The 18,002-nt window shown below is 38.7% G+C and overlaps 1 protein-coding gene across 5 annotated transcripts in view; it reads left to right on the plus strand.

Moving 5' to 3' along the window:
* The window catches only part of CCDC191 (coiled-coil domain containing 191), an 88,198-nt gene extending 70,655 nt beyond the window's left edge, over window positions 1-17,543 (plus strand). For 3 of the 5 annotated variants that reach the window (XM_033211224.1, XM_033211220.1, XM_033211222.1), the window contains 4 exons: window positions 1,098-1,241; window positions 2,872-3,024; window positions 3,564-3,709; window positions 16,328-17,543. In XM_033211224.1, coding sequence (XP_033067115.1) covers window positions 1,098-1,241; window positions 2,872-3,024; window positions 3,564-3,709; window positions 16,328-16,526 — 642 coding nt within the window. In that variant the 3' untranslated portion in view covers window positions 16,527-17,543. Of the gene's footprint in view, window positions 1-1,097; window positions 1,242-2,072; window positions 2,837-2,871; window positions 3,025-3,563; window positions 3,710-16,327 lie in introns of those variants that run through there. The other 2 variants (XM_033211221.1, XM_033211223.1) reach the window with 2 other exon arrangements.
* Window positions 17,544-18,002: the final 459 nt, after the last annotated feature.

Below are 18,002 nucleotides of genomic sequence, written 5' to 3' on the forward strand. Positions count from 1 at the left end.
TATCTCAAGTGCCTGGAATAAAGAGTATAAAGCTTATTTTGGTTTAATGTCTGAGAGAATATGGACATTTCAATTTTCAGAGCTTGTACAGAAATAGGCCGTTTGTATTGGAAAATTAGAGCAATTCTTCCTTCCATATTAGAAATGTTCCATTGCTGTCTCTGTAATGTTTCTCTCACAGAAGGCTCAGGCACAGTAAGTAGCTTGTCAGGATCAGCCAGTTCACCACTGCCTTTTTCCTGATGTGAAATCATATGAAGTAAAGGAAATCAGCTTAAATTAAGTGTTTGTGTATTTGTGCTGCAAAGATGACGACTATGAAAGCAGTCTTCAGTCTTTGTTGCTCTTGTGTCTTTCACCGTAGGTGTCACTTGCTCCTACTCACCCTTTCTGGGTAGATTTCTTTTTCTCTCACCTTTACTATAAGCTATTTTTATTAAAAGAGAAAAAGGAAATAAAGGAAATAATGATACCTATAGGGTCGATCATTAAGTTTTTGTACCCCTGAGGGGTACAGTTCTTTGAGGGTCATGGAGTGTCTTTTCTCAGTGTATTACCAGGAATAGTTCATCTTTTTCCTTCTTAGGAGAGGGAAGGTAGCTTAATGATGATCAACTATCTTTAACTTGCCTCCGGACTTATTGTTCTTCACCTAAAAAGAAAAATAGCTTAGTAGTAAGAATATTCTTCTGGACTTTTAATGGAGTATCATTAAATTTATATCCCATAGTTTAAATGAAGTGGCTGTACGGCTGGGTTTTTCATATGAGGGAAAAAATCCTGATTGCTCTCCTAACTAGATGTTTTACCTTTTAGTAACTTGGTGAGAGGTAAATTATTTCTGTGAACAATACTGAATAAACCCAAGAATATGCATAGCCCTGATTCTTGTAGACTCATGACCAGCTTCTCCTGACCCTTTTAGCAGAATTATTTCTTTTTTTTTTTTAAGAAAAAGCCCTATTATCCAGAGCTCTATTATCATGATTAACACACCATTCAACAGTTACATGTTCAAATTAAATTCATTAGCTTTTCATTGAAATGAAATTCATTCATTTTTTGATCATAGCGTTTTGCTTTTTAATCTTTTCCAGAAAGAACTTGAGAAGCAGAAGAGAATTAAGAGGAACCAGCAGCTGGAAGCAATAGCCAAAGAATATTATGAAGGTGTCTTGCTAAGGAAAAAAGGTCTAGAGCCTTGGAAGATATTGAGAATGCAAAGCAAACAAAACATCCAGGTGCAGTGTCCCACTGTTACTCCCCAGATTAGAAAATGAACTTTTCCAAATAGGATGGATGCCCAGTTAAGCTTGGGGGAGGGGAGAGTTTGGTGATTTGAAGCCAAAAAGATAAATTAATTGAATGTGGATATTTGTTCTGGATACAATTTTTGATTTGTTCTTCTAAGGTAGAGAAGGACTTTGTAATTGAATAGGTTGGAAAAAATGAGAGGAAATGTTTTATTACAGATCTCCCCAAGGTAAGATGAATAGAAGCTTCCCTCAGTTTGAGTAAGAGAAGAGTTATTACCATAAGGTACATTGGTCAGGTTTCTGCCTGTGATAAAGTTGAATAACAAACAACCCCCAAATATCAGTGGCTTAGAGCTCAAGTATTTATTTCTCACTCATATGTCTGTGGGCCAGTTGTGGATTGAGTTCAGGTCTCTCCCCAAGCCTCTCATTCTGGTTACAGCAGCTATTCAGGGCATGCTTTTCACATGGCAACTGCCAGAGCTACAAAAGGCCAAACCAAATTATGTAAACCCACTGCTTATATTATGTCCACATTCCACTGGCCAAAGCAAATCATAGGGCCAAGCTCAAAGTCATTGAGGAGAGAAGGAGCTCCATCCACTCTGCAGGGAGGAACTGTGAAATCACATTGCAAAGAGTATGGGTGTACAATTCTATTAGAGAGAACAGTTATTCACTCTACTGCAGAGATATATATGAAATCAAACACCACTGAAATTTCTAAAATTTCCCTAACAAATTTATCCAGTGCATTCAACTAAATGATTAAAAATTCAAAATAGATAAAATGTTATTTCATCTTTTGGCTCTCAGGCTGCTGAGATGAGTCCAGGACAGGCAGAAATCTCCGGTGCCACAGAGACCTCCGTGGTGGTCATTTTGGCCAATAAATACGACTTCCAAGAGACTCACATGAATCAATCACATTCACAGTGCCAGATACCTAGACAAGGCTTAGAAAAATGTGTCATTGTTTGGAGAAGACTAAGGGAGAAGGCTTTTCCCCTCCTGCCTCTTAAAAGAATATAACAGTTACTTTTAAAAATCTATAAATTCTGATTTGTATGTTTATTTTGATAGAATGATAGTTGAAAAGACATTAAATTATTCATGTTATTTTCTATCAGATGGTTTTGTGGTTTATTGATAATGTCTAAATGTCAATGCTGGTGACAGCTCATTCCACAACACTAATTGAAAGTATTGGCATTTCCTCAATTAGACAGTGGTTAAGTCATGAGAAAGAGAGGTTTGTTGTGGAGTTGCTGTCCAAGCTCCAGGAGAGCAAATTGAGAATGTTGCCAGCTACCCACTCCAAAACTCAGGGGAAGTGAAGTAATGGCTTAGAGGTTGTTTGTTCCGTTTCCATAACCAGCAAATCACTGTGGTCTTCAGGGAGCTGGCATTGAAAGGCCAACCGTGATGTGAATCTATAACCTCCATAGAATAGGTCAACAGTCAGAGCTTTTAGGACACAGGCTGCATGTACCTTCAGATTATTCTCTACTGACTGCCTAAATGCGTTTTATAACATCATTTCCAAAGGTGATGTGTTTGTTTAAATGATTTAAAATGTAAGGAATCATATTTCTCATTTAAAAAAATTATCCAGGTGGCAGAAGAACATTACTCTTTGTTCCTGCAGAGGAAGTATCTGCTGACCTGGTTCCAGTGTAGTCAGGAAAGTCTGGCTAGAAAGATGGCCCAGGCTGATCAATTTTATTCCCAAATACTGCTTAAGAGAGTCATCCGGAGCTGGCTACAGGTAAGGAGATAGGGAAGGGCACCTTAAATACATCTCATTGCTCAGTCCTATTTAAGAAAACTAAATGGAATCCAGAATGTCCAGGGTCATTATGTTTTTTCAAGAACAAAAGAATAGTCAATCCCATTCACTGCTTTGAAATAAATGTGAAAATGGCAAATCAGTTTTTTATTAGTGTAAAATACTAAGCATGTGTTTGTTTCACGGAGTGTGTATAAACTGTAAGTTATCATTCCATCAGCTTTTGTTTTTATACTCATTTCTTGTTTCTTGTCTCACAGTGCTCAAGTGATTTAGAAACTCACCCCTTCAGTCTTATAACTGTTTCTACTCATGTGTTCTGTTACCATTTTTAGGGTATATTATAGAGGATATTATCTTGGCTGCCAGGTTATCCTTTTCTTTGTGTGTCTCTAGTGTCATTTGTTTCTTTTGTTTCATTTCTGTTTCAGTTCTCTGTCTTTTATGCTGTTTATTTGCTCTAATTCTTTGTCAACTGATATTTTTTCTCTCACTTTTATTTCTGTCTTCATCCCCAGTACATGACTGATCTGCAGGAAGAAGAAAGAAAATTCTGTGTACATTTTCTTCAGAAGAAGATTTTCAGGGCCTGGTTTAACATGGTCAGGGAGGTGAAGATCGATTCTCAGGGCAAGCATGAGATTGCAGCGGAGCACAGTGGCAGGTGAGGTTTTGATCTTGAGGAACATTCACTCTCTGACTTCACAATTGCTCAGCAATATATTGTGCTCCTACAGTGTGTCTGCAAAGATGAGCTGGGGGCTAGGAGAGCAGGGTACTTGGAGACACCAGGCAGGGGTGGGAGTTCCGGCTCACCAGCAAGGTAGTAAACCCCCTGGGACTCCAGGGTCCCCATCTTTAAAATGAGAAGGGGGAGGAGGAGGAGACCTGCCCTTTCTACCTCACAGAAACTGGCAAGAGAATAAAATGATGTGACCTATATGAAACACACCTAAGCGAAAGTACTGTGTTCTTTGTTAGTCATATATAGTTTTCTTTTTTAAGTTCAGTTTCTCTTTCAACATTATTTATTGTGAAATACATGACAAATATAGAAAAGTGCTGAAATCATACAAATACAGCTTAACAAATGACTGTAAAGTGAACACCCTTTGTCACCACCACTGAGGTCAAAAAGTTGAACATTGCTGTCACACAGGCTCCTTCCCAAGTCTCTCCTAAACTACTCTGACGTTTACAATGAACATTTCCTTTTCTTTTTACTCTCCTCCTAAGTATGCAGCCTTCAATGCTATAGTTTTTCCTGGTTTGGAACTTTATATATATGGAATCATACTATATGCTATATTAGTATTTAAAATAGTTATTTTTTTTTTTTTTTTTTTTGAGGCGGAGTCTCGCTCTGTCGCCTGGACTGGAGTGCAGTGGCCAGATCTCAGCTCACTGCAAGCTCCGCCTCCCGGGTTTACACCATTCTCCTGCCTCAGCCTCCGGAGTAGCTGGGACTACAGGCGCCCGCCACCTCGCCCGGCTAGTTTTTGTATTTTTAGTAGAGACGGGGTTTCACCTGGTGTTAGCCAGGATGGTCTCGATCTCCTGACCTCGTGATCCGCCCGTCTCGGCCTCCCAAAGTGCTGGGATTACAGGCTTGAGCCACCGCGCCCGGCCCAGTTATGTTTTATTTAATCCCGTTGTCTTTGAGAAATAAGGTATTCTGTATAAGTAAGTTTTATATTTGTTTTCTAGTTTTAAGCATTTGGACAGAATGTTCTTAATTTCATTATGCACTTCCCTTTAAGAGTGGTGATTTGGTGTCATTCTTTATGAGCATCAGTTAGTGTGCCGCGTGTATTCAGTGATGCCTCCAGTTTTTTTGAGGAATGAAGACTGTTGTGTGGGTGTAGAAGAGTGCCCCTTTTCTCAGCATCGCTCTGTTGCCCAGGCTGGTGTGCAGTGGAGTGATACTGCAACCTCTGCCTCCCAGGCTCAAGTGATTCTCGTGCCTCAGCCCCCAAGTAGCTAGGATTACAGGCACACACCACTACACCTGGCTAATTTTTGTATTTTTAGTGGAAGCAGGGTTTCACCATGTTGGCTGGTGCTGTTTTCTTTTTATGGGTGTGTTTGTGCGTGGGTGTTTATTTCTGTTCCTTGGAGTAGTGTTCCTATCTTATTGCCATGAGGGTGCCTAGCTCCACCAAAACCTGTTTGTCCTTGTTTAAGTTACAGATACTGGAAATCAGTGGAGTAGGAAAACAGATAAGCAAGTTGATTATAGTTTTGTCTAAATTAAACCAAATAAGCAATAAGTGAGGGTATTCAGAGGATTTCCCTTTGAATAAATGATTGAGCTTTAGAGTTTGAAGTTTAGGACTCAATATCTATGTGACCTTGAACAAATAACCTTTCAAAGCCTCCCTGTTCCTCTTTCATAAAATGAGGATAGCAACAGAACCTATCTTATGGATTGCTATGAACACTAAACAGGGTACTATAATAACTCATTCAGTGTACTGCTGGACCCAAAATAATAACTAACTTTTTTTTTTTTCAGTTTAGTGTCATTGCGAATATATTATTATTAAACATCCTTTTTGCCTGCCTACGTTTTCTTTCTGTTTCTCAGCCACTGTATGCAGACTGAGAGATCCATTTGGGGCTTTCGCACAAACTATCTCATCTGATAGCAGTAATAACTTGGGTGTGGGGAGATGACCTTATTTCCATTTTCAGGCAAAGAAATAAGCAACAGGCAGGTAGGTGAATTGCCCAAGGTATACAAATAATAAATGGTTGCTCCCTGAACTCCAAATTAGGTTGACTCTAAAACATTCTTTTCTTGCTACATCAATCTTCCTCCCCATTTTTCTAATTCTCCCTCTGTTTTTTTGTTTTTTTGAGCTGTTTTTTTTGTTTGTTTTTATTTTTGTTTTTACCCTGAGACAAAGTCTTACTCTGTCACCCACACTGGAGTGTAGTAATAGGATCTCAGGTCACTGCAACCTCTGCCTTCTGGGTTCAAGTGATTCTCATGCCTCAGCCTCCCAAGTAGCTGGGATTTAAAGGCATGTACTGCCATGCCCAGCTAATTTTTGTATTTTTAGTAGAGACGAGGTTTTTTTTTTTTACCATGCTGCCCAGGCTGATCTCGAACTCTGGCCTCAAGGAATCCACCCACCTCGGCCTCCCAAAGTACAGGTGTGAGCCATCGCGCCTGGCCTCATTTTAAACTATAAAATAGTAAGATAGTCATCCTATTTAGGATTTGAAGTTATGAAATCAAGGTAGGAATCCATGCAGTCAACAAGAAGCAAATTCTCAGCCAGTCTCTACTTGATATAAAAGCATTGCTGTGGTTTCACCTCTTCCCACTTTGCTTTTTGTTCACCATGTTCTGGTCCCACTGGCCTTCTATAGTGTTCCTCAGACAAGCAAAGCTCACTTCTGCTTCAGAGCTTTCACATAATCTGATCTCATCATTTAGCTCTCTGCTTAACTGTCACCTCCCTAACCACCCTACTTGCATCACTGTATATCCATTAAACTGCCCTGCTTCCTTCACAGCACTTAAGACTCTTTGAAAGTATATAATTTACTGTTTACATGTTATTGCCTGTTCCCCCCTAACAGAGTGGAAGCACCACATCTTGCTCATTGCTGTGTTCTCAGTATATGACAGTGCTTAGTACATAGGTAACACAGTAAATATTTGGTAAATGTATGAATAGATGAACTTTACTGCAGGATTGACACTAATATTTAAGGTCACCATTCTTTAAAAGGGGCTTTAACATTAAAAAATTGATATTCAAAGTTCATATTCAATTTTATATGAATGAAAGAATACTATATAGAAGAGCTGTGGATGAAAGGAAGGAGAGACATCTGTTGGTCTTAGGCCTGACCTTTAAGCTGCAATAACATTGAGAAAGATGATTCTCAATAAGAACAGAACTTTTAATCTTACATTATCCATATCACTTCTAGATAATTCTATAAATTTTATAAATCTAGCTGAGCTGGATCAGTATTTCTATTATGTCTGATATTGTCTTGTTACCATAGTTCTTAACCACAGTATGAACATGAAATAGGTAATAATGAAAGTCACAGACCTATACCCCAGAAAATACATATATGCCTATAACATACAACTTTAGGCCGGGCGCGGTGGCTCAAGCCTGTAATCCCAGCACTTTGGGAGGCCGAGACGGGCGGATCACGAGGTCAGGAGATCGAGACCATCCTGGCTAATACGGTGAAACCCCGTCTCTACTAAAAAAATACAAAAAACTAGCCGGGCGAGGTGGCGGGCGCCTCTAGTCCCAGCTACTCGGGAGGCTGAGGCAGGAGAATGGCGGGAACCCGGGAGGCGGAGCTTGCAGTGAGCTGAGATCCGGCCACTGCACTCCAGGCTGGGCGACAGAGCGAGACTCCGTCTCAAAAAAAAAAAAAAAAAAAAACATACAACTTTACACAAAATGTCAAGGATTTTATGGGCCCCAGCTTAAGAAACCTTACCTTGGTGACTTAAATCATACATATTGTACAATACACCCACATGTAATTATCAAAAGATATATTTGCCAAGCATAAAAAAACCCCTAATAACATGGCCCCTGGTGCTTATAATTTAGTAGAAAACATAAAAGATTAGAGAGAGAGAGATTGATTGAGACAGCAAGAGAAAGGTTTACTAGAGCCAAGATGAACCGGGGCGTAAAGCACCATCTAGTGCGAAAAAGGAGGCAGACACATAGCAGGAGAACAAAAAAGAAATTAAACAGGTAAATTACAGACAATCTCGAATCAAACATAACCACCGAAAAACCAAACAAGCCAGACAGAGAAGACTGAAATAAATAAATAATCCTTCAGTGCAAAGGCATAGACAATAAACAACAGCGAGTTGGCCAGGCGTGGTGGCTCACACCTGTAATCCTAGCACTTTGGGAGGCCAAGGTGGGTGGATCACCTGAGGTCAGGAATTCGACACCAGCCTGGCCAACATGGTGAAACCACATTTTACTAAAAATACAAAAATTGGCCAGGCCTGGTGGTGTGCGTCTGTAGTCCCAGCTACTCGGAAGGCTGAGGCAGGAGAATGGCTTGAACCTGGAAGGTGGAGGTTGCAGTGAACTGAGATCGCACCACTGCACTCCAACTTAGGCACTTCAGCAAGACTCTATCTCAAAAAAACAAAAACAGCAAACAGGGAACCATGACCTTCCCAGATAGACAAAGCAGGGAACCAGTAACTAATCCTAATGAGAAGGCAAAATGTAAACTGTAACCAACATTCAAAATAGCAGTTTTAAGGAAACCCAGTGATCTTCAAGATAACAAAGAAAAGCAGTTCCGCAATTTTTCAGATAAATTTAATGAAGATTTAAAAAGTCAAACAAATCTTGGAACTGAGAAATACATTTGCTGAACTGAAAAATCATGAGATGTTTTCAACGGCCAAATGGATCAAGCAGTGGAAAATCAGTGAGCCCAAAGACAAGCCACTTGAAAATACGCTATCAGAAGAGAAAAGAAAAAAGAATGAAAAGGAATGAGGACAGCCTACAAGATATAGAAAATTACCTCAGAAGACCATATCTAAAAATTATTGGTGTTCAAGAGGGAGTTGAATGAGACTAAAGGGTAGAAAGCTTATCCAAAGAAATAAAAATAGGAAACTTTCCAAAACTTGAGAAAGACATATCCAGGTATAGGAAAGTCAGAGAACCCCAAACAGATTTGACCTAAACTCTCAAACATCAAGGACAAAGAGGATCGTAAAAGCAATAGGAGAAAAGAGGCAAATAACATATAATGAAGCTCCAATTCACCTGGCAACAGACTTCTCAGCAGAAACTGTACAGGCTAGGAGACAGCAGGATGAGATTTTCAAAGTGCTGAAAGAAACAAGAAAAAAAAACTGCCATCCAAGAATGCTGTATCCATCAAAGCCATCTTTCAAATATGAAGGACAGAGAAAGTTTTCTCAGAAAAACAAATGCTGAGAGAATTCACCAACACCAGAACCATCTTACAAGAAATGTTAAAGGGAGTTCTTCAGTCTGAAAGAAAAAAACACTAACATAAAAAGAAAACAGTTGACAGTAGAAAACCTACTGGTAAAATTAAGTACATCAACAAACCCAGAATACTCTAATACTGTAATTGTGGTATGTAATCAACTTATAACTCTAGTATGAAGCCAAAAAGAGAACTCTATCTAAAACAATAATAGCTACAGCAGCCTGCTAAGTGATAGGTAATATAAAACATGGAAACTAAGACAAGAAAAAGTCAAAATGTTGGGGGATTTCTAAAAAGAAAAGGCAACAAATTAAGACATACTATCAGAGAAAATCGTTTTGCCACAAGGGAAAACAGTAAAAAAGGAAGACAGGAGTTACAAAACAACCAGCAAACAAGGAAAGAAAAAATTGCCATAGTAAATCCTTACTTATCAATAACTGAATACAAATGGACTCAGTTCTCCAATTAAAAGACACAGAGTGGCTGATGAATAAAGAAACAAGATCCAACTATATGCTGTGTATAAGACACCTAATTCACCTGTAAAGACATACATAGACTGAAAGAGATAGAAAAAGACATTCCAAGCAAGTGGAAACGAAAAACACAGCAGGAATAAGCTATACTTATATTAGATAAAACTGATTACAAGTCAAAGACTATAAAGATAAATAAAGAAGGTCATTAAATAATGATAAAGAGTTCAATTCAGCAAGAGGATATAACAATTATAAATATCTATGCACTCAACATCAAGCACCCAAGTATATAACACAAACAATAAAGGGAGAGATAACTGCAATACAGTGATAGGGGACTTCAACATGCCACTCTCAGTAGTGGACAAATTATCTAGGAAGAAAATCAACAAAGACACATCAAAGTTAAACCAGAAACCAGGCCAAATAGGTCTGACATTTAAAGAATATTTTACCCAACTGTTGCAGAATACACATTCTTTTTATCAGCACATGGAACATCCTCCATAATAAGACCATATCTTAGGCCACAAAACAACTCTCAACAAATTCAAAAAACAGAAATCATGCCAAGTATCTTTTTGGACCACAATATAATAAAATTAGGAATCAGTAAGAGGAACTTCAGAAACTACACAGATACAAGGAAATTAAACAGCATGCTCCTGAACAACCAATGGGTCAATTAAGAAATTAAGAAAAAATTTTAAACTTTCTTGAAACCAATATAAATGGAAATACCATAGATCAAAATCTACGGATTATAGTAAAAGCAGTCACTTCTTTCAAGAGAGAAGTTTATAGCAATAAACACTTACATCAAAAAAGTTGAGAGACTTCAAAAAATAAGTTAACTATACTCCTCAAGGAAATACAGAAAAGCAAGAACAAACCAAACCCCAAATTATTAGAAGAAAGGAAATAATATAAATCTAAGCAGAAATAAATGAAATTGAGACTTTTTCTGACTCAAAATCAGAAATGAAAGAGGGGACGTAACAACGGAGACATCAAAAATAAAAAGAATCACTAGAGACTATTATGAACACCTACACATCAATAAACTGGAAAACATAGAAGAAATTGACAAATTTCTGGACAGATACAACCTACCAAGATTGAACAATGAAGAAACAGAAAACCTCAACAAACCAGTAATGAGTAATGAGATTGAAGCTGTAATAAAAAGTCTCACATCAAAGAAAAGCCCAAGACCTAATGGCTTCACTGCTAAATTCTACCAAACATTTAAAGAGGAACTAATACAAATTCTACTCAATTTCTTCAAAAACAATTGAAGAGGAGGGAATACTTCCATACTTATTCTATGAGGCCAGCATTAGCCTGATACCAAAACCAAACAAGGACATTATAAAAATAAATAAAAAAAATAAAAATAAAAACTACATATTCCTGATGAACACAAATGCAAAATCTTCAACCAAATACCAGCAAACCAAATTCAATAACACATTGAAAACATCATTCACCATGATCACGTGGGATTCATCCCAGGGATCCAAGGATGGTTCAACTTATGCAAATCAATAAACATGATACATCACATTAACAGAACCAAGAACAAAAACCATATAATTATTTCAAGAGATGTCAAAAAAGGCATTCAATAAAATTCAACATCCTGGCCAGGACCAAAATGCCCACTTTCAGCACTTTTATTCAATATAATACTGCAAGTCCTTGCCAGAGCAGTTAGACAAGAGTAAAAAGTAAAGGGCATCCAGGCCAGATGTGATGGCTCATGGCTATAATCTCAGGGCTTTGGGAGGCCAATATGGAAGGATCATTTGAGGCCAAGAATTCAAGACCACCTGGGTGACACAGAAACCCTGTCTTTAAAAAAAAAAAAAAGTATCCAAATTGAAAAGGAAGAAGCCAAATTAGCCTTGTTCACAGATGACATGATCTTATACTTAGAAAAACCTAAAGACTACACCAAAAAAAACCTGTTAGATCTGACAAATTCAGTAAAGTTGCAGAATACAAAATCAACATTAAAAAATCAGTAGCATTTATTAATATATACACCAACAGTGAAACATCTGAAAAAGAAATCAAGAAAGCAATCCCACCTTAACTAGCTACAAAGAAAATAAAATACCTGGGAACCAATTTAACCAAGGAAGTGAAAGATCTATATAAGGAAAACTGTAAAACACTGCGGAAAGAAGTTGAAGAGGACACAAACGTATAGAAAGATATGCCATGCTCATGTGCTGGAAGACTTCATACAGTTAAAATGGCAATACTACCCAAAGCAATTTACAGTTTCAATGCAATCTCTATCAAAATACCAACAACATTCTTCATAGAAATAGAAAAAAATTCCTAATATTTATATGAAACCACAGAAGAATCTGAATAGCCAAAGCAACACTGAGCAAAAAGAACAAAGCTCTAGGCATCATACTACCGGACTTCAAAATTTATTACAAAGCTATAGTAACCACAACAGCTTGGTACTGTCATAAAAACAGACATATAGACCAATGAAATAGAACAGAGAACCCAGATTTAAATCCACACATTTACAACCAACTCATCTTTAGCAAAAGTGCCAAGAACATAAAATGGGGAAAGGGCAGTCTTTCAATAAGTGGTGCTGGGAAAACAGTATAACTATAAGCAGAAGAATGAAATGTGACCCCTTTTCTCTCACCGTACACAAAAACCAAATCCAAGTGGGTTATAGATTTAAATCTAAGTCCAGAAACTATGAAACTACTAGAAGAAAACATTGAGACAATGCTCCAGGCCATTGGTCTGGCCAAAGATTTTTTGCGTAAGACCTCAAAAGCACAGACAACCAGAGCGAAAATAGACAGCTGGGATTACATCGAGCTAAAAAGCTTCTCCACAGGAAAGGAAACAATCAAGTGAAGAGATAACCCACAGAATGGGAGAGAGTATTTGCAAACCATCTGTATAGTTTGGATGTTTGTCCCCTACGCTTCATGTTGAAATCCAGTGTTGGACGGAAGTGGAGTCTAATGGGAGGTATTTGGGTCCTGGAGATGGATTGCTTAATGAAGGGCTTAACGCCATCCTCTGTAAATGAATGCAGTCTCACTCTATTAGTTCCCGAAGAGCTGGTTGTCAAAAAGAATCTGGCACCTCCCTCTCCCTTTTTCTTTGCTTTCCTCTCTTGCCATTGGATCTCTGCACATGATAGCTGCCCTTCCATCATGAATGGAAGCAGCCTGAAGTCCTCACTAGAAACAGATGCTAGTGCCATACTTCTTGTACAGCTGGCAAAACTGCAAGTCAAATAAATCTCTTTTTTTAAATAAATTACCCAGCCTCAGGTATTCCTTTATAGCAACATATACATATGGACTAAAATGCCATCTGACAAGGGATTAATAACCAGAATATATAAGGAACTGAAACAACTCAATAGCAAAAACAACCCAAGTAATCCAATTTAAAAATGGGCAAGGCCATTATAGTGACTCACACCTATAATCCCAACACTCTGGGAGGCCAAGGTGGGTGGATTGTTTGAGTCAAGGAGTTCAAGACCAGCCTGGGCAACATGGCAAAACCCCATCTCTACCAAAAAAAAAAAAACAAACAAACAAAAATTAGCCAGGAGTAATGACACACACCTGTAGTCCCAGCTACTCAGGAGGCTGAGGTGTAAAGGATCGCTTGAGTCCAGGAGGTGAAGGTAGAAGGGAGCCAACATCACGCTGCTATAGTCTAGCCCGGGCAACAAAGTAAAGCCCTGTCTTAAAAAAAAAAAAAAAAAGTGGGGGAAGGATCTAAATAGACATTTCTCAAAAGACATACAACTAGCCAAAAAGTGTACGATAAGATGCTCAGCATCACTAATTATCAGAGAAATCCAAATCAAAACCACAATGCAATATCATCTTATACCTACAGTAAAATGGCATTTATCAAAGACAGTGAAGAACAGATGCTGATGAGGATATGAAGAAAGGGAAACCCTCATACACTGTTGGTAGGAATGTAAATTAGTACAGCCACTATGGAGAACAGAATGGAGGTTCTTGAAAAAACTAAAATTATAACTACCATATGATCCAGCAATTCCACTAATAGGTATATCTCCAAAAGAAAGGAAATCAATATATCCAAGAGATATTTGCATGTCCATGATTATTACGGCACTGTTCACAATAGCCAAAATATGGAATCAACCTAAGCGCCCATCAGTGGATAAATGCATAAAGAAAATACGGCATATATACAAAATGGAATACTAGTAATGAAAAAGAATGAAATCCTGTCATTTGCAGCAACATGGATAGAACTGGAGGTCACTGTGTTAAGTGAAATAAGTCAAGCACAGAAAGACAAATACCACATGTTCTTATGTGGGAGAGCTAAAAATGTGAATCTCATGAAGATAGAGAATAGATTGATGGTTACCAGAGGCTGGAAAGGGTAGAGCTTGGGAGGTGGATGAAGAGAGGTTGATTAATGGGTACAATATACAGTTAGATAGAAGCAGTAAGACCTAATGTTCAATAGATCAGTAGGGTGACTATAGTTAATAATAACCTATTGCACATTTCAAAATAGCCAGAAGAGAGTAACTTGAATGTCCCCATGGTAAATAAAAGATAAATATTTAAGGTGATGGATATCCCGAATACCCTGATTTGATCATTACACATTATATGAATGTATACAGTTACCACATGTACCCCCAAAATATGTATATTATGTATCAATAAAAATATTATAAAAAGATAGCTATAGATAGGCTATAAATAAGTTCCAAACCAGTGATCATGAATATGTTTTAGGAGTTCAGGGAAAGAAAGAGAAATGTAGGCAAGGATGATCTAGGAAGATTTCAGCCAAAGGGCAGAACATTTTTCAGTTAGGGTAGAACAGCAGGAGCTAAAATGCAGAAATCAGAAAACAGGAGTGTAGCCAGGAGAGAGATGTGAATGGCTGAGAATGGGAGACAGTCTCAAGGACTGGGAGTGTGCACACAGCTGAGCACAGGAAGCTGTAAGTGGTGGACTGAATGGATAAAAACAAATCCATTCCTTGGAGGCTTTTTTTTTTTTTTTTGAGACAGAGTCTCACTCTGTTACCCAGGCTGGAATGCTGTGGCTTGATCGTGGCTCACAGCAACCTCCATCTCCCAGGTTCAGGTGATTCTTGTGCCTCAGCCTCCCAAGTAGCTGAGATTACAGGCGCCTACCACCACGCCAGGCTAATTTTTGTATTTTTAGTAGAGACGGGCTTTCACCATGTTGGCCAGGCTGGTCTTGAACTCCTGACCACAAATGAACCACCCTCCTCGGCCTCCCAAAATGCTGAGATTACAGGTGTGACCCACCGCACCCAGCCACACCTTTTTTTAAAGCAGTACCTCCACCAACAAAAATCAACATTGTCAAAAATATTAACCAACAGCCATAAAATTAATGAGGACTGATGTGCATTCTGGGACTTCCTCAGATGGTCAAGAGGCCAGAACAACTCAAGAGGCCAGAACAAATCCCTGCCTATAGTTGTAAAAATAGAAGCTTAACTACTCTGCACTTTGTTTCAGCACTAACTCCACACCCACACCATGGCATGCTATTCTTGCTTCTTTGCCTTCACTCAAGATGTGCTCTCCTCTAGGAAAGCCTTTTCTTTGCCTGACAAAAATTCAGTTCAGACACCATCTTCAAAAACGTCTGCTCCTCACCACCAGAATGCACAGTCCTGTGCTGCTCTCTACTGCTGTACCTTCCCACTGTATGGAAACTCTGGTCACCTGTTTCAGCCTATCCTGGGGCAGACAGTACCTGGCTTACCTTGATGCCCCTAGTGTTCAGCTATGGTGGACACTAATAAATCCTAAAAGGCCATGGCATGCTTCCTTGTGACAGCGGAGACACTCAAACAAGCAGTCTTCCATACCATGTCTCCAGAACCTGATGTTAGGGTACTTTTTCTCAACTGATATTCAAGACTTGTTCTTTGTTGTTGTTGCCGCTGTTGGAGGTGAGGTTACCAGCAGGCTTTTAAAATATGTCTACACACTGGGGCCTCGATGCCTGTAACTTTGGCACATTCTGCATGCAATTTTCCATCATTTTTGCGTTGAGGGTTATAGTTTCTGGATCCCTTGCCAGCATCACTGGTCCTGGCATGGGCACAATATGTAGGCTGTAATCAGATGAACTCAGGAGTGTGCCTCGTAGCTTGCATTACTGGAGGCCATTTGGTGCTATGCTCAAATGTCACCTCCTCAGCTTCCCTGACCACTCAATCAAAAATAAAAATAACTGGCCAGGCACAGTGGCCCACACCTGTAATCCCAGCACTTTGGGAGGCCAAGGCAGGCAGATCACTTGAGGCCAGGAGTTCAAGATAGCCTGGCCAACATGGCGAAACCCCATCTCCAAGAAAAATACAAAAAAATTAGCCAGGCGTGGTGGCGATCACCTGTAATCCCAGCTACTTGGGAGGCTGAGGCACAAGAATCGCTTGAACCCAGGAGACAGATATTGCAGTGAGCCGAGATGGCATGACTGCACTCTAGCCTGGTGACAGAGCAAGACTCTTTCCTCAAAGAAAATAAATAAAATACAAATACAAATACAAATAACCTATCAGTCACTCTCATTCCCTTTTGTTACTTTATTTTCTTCACAGCATTTCACACTATCATAATCCCAATTGTGATTTCCACGCCTTTTATACATCATTTTATTAACATAAGAATTATTTTTATAAAGTTCTTAATGTGCTACAGATGGCAAGCCAACTTTTTCTCAGCATTTCACTTTTTTCCTTCTTTATTCTTAAAGGAGGATCCTCTGGATCACCTTTCGGACATGGAAGAAGTTTGTAAAATTTATGAAAGAGGAAAGAGTGAAAGAAGAAAGGCGACAGCAACTTCGTAGGAAGGTAGTTGAAATTCTTCCAGACTTCCAGGTGCCTGGAAGCGACCATGAGCTGTACCAGCAATCAGATACTTGGTCCTTGAGTAAGACAAGTCTTTTGTGAACCAATGAACCAGATTAGTGTAATACTTAGGACGGGAAGCTCAACTGGTCCATAATATGTGTGTTATCTCCACCCACCCACACACATAAATACATACACCTGGTTTACTCTCGATGAGCTACTTCTTAGATCAAAGGAATTATTTTGAGAATTTTTATTTCCTTCTTTGACTTTTCCTGGATTGCTAGTCATTCACTGTAGCATTTATCACAGTGGGATCATCCAAAGGAATATTCTAGAGATCCTCTGTTCAAATATATCCTATATATTTTTAGCATAGTAAACTTTAAAAAGGACAAGTGTTTGCCTGACTGAGCCTGTGAAGAAAAACGTGTCCATATAGCTTAACATGAGTTGTTGATAAATGTGACCTTAATTAAATAGAAATAAAAAGTAGTGAGTACTTAGAAAAGGAAAGGAGGCCAAGGCAGTCAGTCTTCTAGTACATTAGCATCACTGACAGGCACCCTACCAGACCTTGTCCATTTTAACCACCCCTGATGGCAGACCATGTATGAAAATGTTCTCTACACTACTGCTGCAGGGGATAGCAGCTTATCCTGATTTCAGAGAAACTGAGGCACCAGAGATACTTCTCTTCAGTGCACCTTGATAAGCATGAAGGAAATTCTAAAAGGTAATAACTCTATCATGACAGTCCAGCAATTCATTAAATTCTCTGTTGATGCTCCCAACTGCAACTGCTGAATAATACACTCAGTTTGTCTTCTAGTACTCAGCTCAGTTTGATCTAGATACTGAGATACTTATCTTGAATTCAAAGAATGTTTTCATCTTTAAGGTGCTATAAAGACTTATAAAATGCTCTATGAACTGTTAGAGAATTACCTGCTAGAAAAATAATTTTTCATTATAAAATACATGTTTATTATGACAAATTCAAGTAGCCCATAAATGCATATGGTAAAATGAAAGTCCTATGCAGTCCTGAGATGACTACTCTTATGGTGTGCTGAAAATTTGAGTTGGCAAAATAAAATTCTGTGGTTAAGTGAATGTTCTTGCTATTGTCTCGTACTTCCTTGAAAGGGTATCTAGCTGCACCACCTGCTACATCCTCCTTTTACCATGGAGGATGTGTGATATGACCCAAACACCTTGAATTGAACTTTATTTATTCTATGATATGCCTGTTCCCACAGCTTTTCCTTTAATATGATTATACAGTTGTCATTTAAAAAAAAATCTGTTTTTCAAGATTAATGGCCTCTAAAAATGTAACTAAAAGTAATTCATAATATATCATCACTTTCCATCAAAATCACTATCAGTTTATACCTAACTACATTTACAAAATACTGGCTGATAGTAGCACCTGGAAACAAAATACCAATTTTATTATTATTTTTTGTTTTGTTTTGAGACAGGGTCTCACTTCAGGCTGGAGGTACAGTGGCCTGATTATGGCTCACTGAAGCCTGAACCTCTCAGGCTCAGGCGATCCTCCTAACTCAG

This window comes from Trachypithecus francoisi, unplaced genomic scaffold, assembly GCF_009764315.1.
Source record: "Trachypithecus francoisi isolate TF-2019V2 unplaced genomic scaffold, Tfra_2.0 Lachesis_group0, whole genome shotgun sequence".
Lineage (NCBI taxonomy): Eukaryota > Metazoa > Chordata > Mammalia > Primates > Cercopithecidae > Trachypithecus > Trachypithecus francoisi.